The sequence below is a fragment of the Thunnus maccoyii genome, chromosome 14, assembly GCF_910596095.1.
Source record: "Thunnus maccoyii chromosome 14, fThuMac1.1, whole genome shotgun sequence".
NCBI classification, from domain to species: Eukaryota; Metazoa; Chordata; class Actinopteri; order Scombriformes; family Scombridae; genus Thunnus; species Thunnus maccoyii.
In genome coordinates this window covers 3,437,904-3,440,375 of record NC_056546.1, presented here as the reverse complement: position 1 = coordinate 3,440,375, position 2,472 = coordinate 3,437,904, and the positions used below count along the sequence as shown (strand labels likewise).

Here is a 2,472-nt window from a genome sequence, read left to right as displayed (position 1 = left end):
GAATATAACTCAGCACTGAGGGAATGCTGAGTTATGCTGGTTGAAGAAAACAAACATAATGAGATGGCATATTGTTCACAAATCTAAATTAATTCAGTAATAACTTTTAAATAATAAAAAATGAATTAGTAATCGAGTCAAAACAGTTATTAGATTATATATTAAGCACAAGGATTCAAATAACAGCATACTGAATACAAGTACAACTGTATATGACACTTTCAACTCTTCAACAAACATCATTAGTGCAGTAAAGTAAAGTTACAAAGTGTTTGATGGGACAGCAGACAAAAAAACACATGCCAAAAACAACTGATACCATTTCTTATGAGTGAAGCTTCGCCTGCACTTTCCAGTCATCTGCTGTATTAGTGGGAGCTTGCAGCTTAAAACAATAAATATGTTTATTGTACATATTTATTGAAGCGATCATAGTGAACAAGAGCATTTTTACCTGAGCATAATTTCATTTTCAGCAGCCAGTACTCATAACAACATAATCAAAAACATGATTCCTCGCTGTCCAATGTGTTCAATTGCTAGAAACGTTAATAGAGCTTGATGCCTCACTTACTTTCTCTCTACTTCCTCATTACTTTTTACTTCCCTGCTTTTGCCCCTTCCCTTTTTTTCATTTTTTCTCTCCCCCTCTTGTTCTGACGACATGCTAAAACACTTTTTGCCCATCGTGCAACAACACAGGCAGGCCAGCAGATGATCTGTGGCCCCTTTCCTAGTGAAAACATATAAGACTATTTCCACAAGAGGACTTATATGAATTGAAATACAAATGCTGATGAGAAGGACAACAGTGATTTCTACTTTCAGGACCAGAATGATTGTTTGCAGGAACAACACTATATAATTAAGCAGCACCAGAACCATAGTTCCCACAATTCTTCGTTTTTCCTCAGAGGAGACCGAGATGGCAGCAGACAACGATTTGAGGGTCCCAGCCAGGAAGAAGATGAGCAGGGGGAAGGGGAGGAGGAGGAAGATGGTACATAAGATGGCTCTGATGAAAAAGGGGATTTTGGTAAAGAAAATAGGAATACCGGCAATAGAAAGAATCCAGACCACAACACAGACCACCACAGACGCCTTGATGCTCCGTCTGAAGTGGTACCACAGTGGCCAGACGATGATCAAATACCTGTAATACAATAAAGACAGAGAGATCATCCAGATATGATCAGATACAGTGTATTCAGACTTTGAGGACGTGTCTGACTCATATAAAGCCATAATGCTGGAAAGACAGATAGCTACCTTTCCATGGCGACACACACCATGAAGCCAACACTGGCTATTAGACCATAAGAATGCACCACGAGTTTGACAGTGAAGGCATTGTCATATGCCACAAAAATGATCATGCTGCATATCTGGATGAGGTCAGAGATGAGAAGGTTGATGACGAAGATGGGAGTAACATTATCATTTTGCACCTGAAATATAAAAACACTGGTAAATATTAACAAAGCAGTTGTAAACATGTTCTAAACTCCTCCTCTGGAACTATAGTTTTCCTTTCGTATTTTCATATTTATGGTGTTTCCACCCTCTTAGAAACAAATATGTCATGTTGTGGTATTACATGTGGCAAACTGGCCAATTAGTGTAAAAGTGAGAATGTATTGACATTTTGGTGAGATGCATCCCTCCCCAAATTTTTCGCAGTGTTGCCTGAGATTGCAGATTTTGACCAGGCTTCTTCAATCTACAATAAAACTAGACTGTATGAGAGACATATGAGTCACAAATACATAAACCTCAGTCATTATACACACCTGGGAATACAGAGAATAGATAGCCATTATGGTCAAAGGAAGGCTGATGATGATGACAACCACTGAGATGTAAAAGAAAAGCGTCCATAACGGCGTCCCAGCATCATTATTAGTGCTGTTAGGTGAGATGATGTTGCTAAAAAAATCTTCCATTCTTCAGGAGGATCAGACGTGTTACATGAGAGAGCAGGTCATCGAACTGCAGCAGGTTTCTAACCACTGCTGCTGCTGGGATGATGATTACTTCCTGGAAATGTAACTTTTTTTACTTTAAAACAAGATTCAAACAGTAATTGATTAATGCCCTTATTGCACTCCAACACCCAGATCAATTATCATTCATATTTTGCTTCAAATTGTCTTCTTTCTAACTTTCTTTATTCATAATAATGTATCTTTTTTGCTTCATACATCATATTTATACTCTGTTATTTGTTTTTACTTTACTTTACTTGTCAAAACTGTATTTAATGAAAGAGAGATAAAAACAAATGAAATGTAAATAGTGTCTGGTTAACTGCCGTATACCTATTGTTATCTATTGTTCTAGGCTGGCTGCATTCAGTTTGCATATTTGTTTGCATGAATGTTTGCTTTTCTTTTTTATGCACTAGATTGCACATAGATTGACACGACCAATATCTCTGTACTATTTTTTAATCATGTCAGCCTTTATATCACA

The 2,472-nt window shown here is 37.3% G+C and overlaps 1 protein-coding gene across 1 annotated transcript; it reads right to left on the bottom strand.

Moving 5' to 3' along the window:
• Positions 1-432: 432 nt before the first annotated feature.
• LOC121912202 (ovarian cancer G-protein coupled receptor 1-like) lies at positions 433-1,969 on the bottom strand. The gene is made up of 3 exons (XM_042434335.1): positions 1,791-1,969; positions 1,270-1,448; positions 433-1,153 (listed from the first exon to the last, which is right to left on the bottom strand). Exons 1-3 carry the CDS (start codon positions 1,941-1,943, stop codon positions 571-573), a joined length of 915 nt encoding a protein of 304 aa, XP_042290269.1. The 5' UTR covers positions 1,944-1,969; the 3' UTR covers positions 433-570.
• Positions 1,970-2,472: the final 503 nt, after the last annotated feature.

Bases quoted from the DNA above. Each gene is read 5' to 3' on its own strand.
- LOC121912202 (XM_042434335.1), bottom strand. From the start codon at position 1,943: ATGGAAGATTTTTTTAGCAACATCATCTCACCTAACAGCACTAATAAT. The intron at 1,449-1,790 runs GTGTGTATAATG...TTTATATTTCAG, and splicing joins TCTATTCTCTGTATTCCCAG to GTGCAAAATGATAATGTTAC. The intron at 1,154-1,269 runs GTAGCTATCTGT...ATTGTATTACAG, and splicing joins GTGTGTGTCGCCATGGAAAG to GTATTTGATCATCGTCTGGC.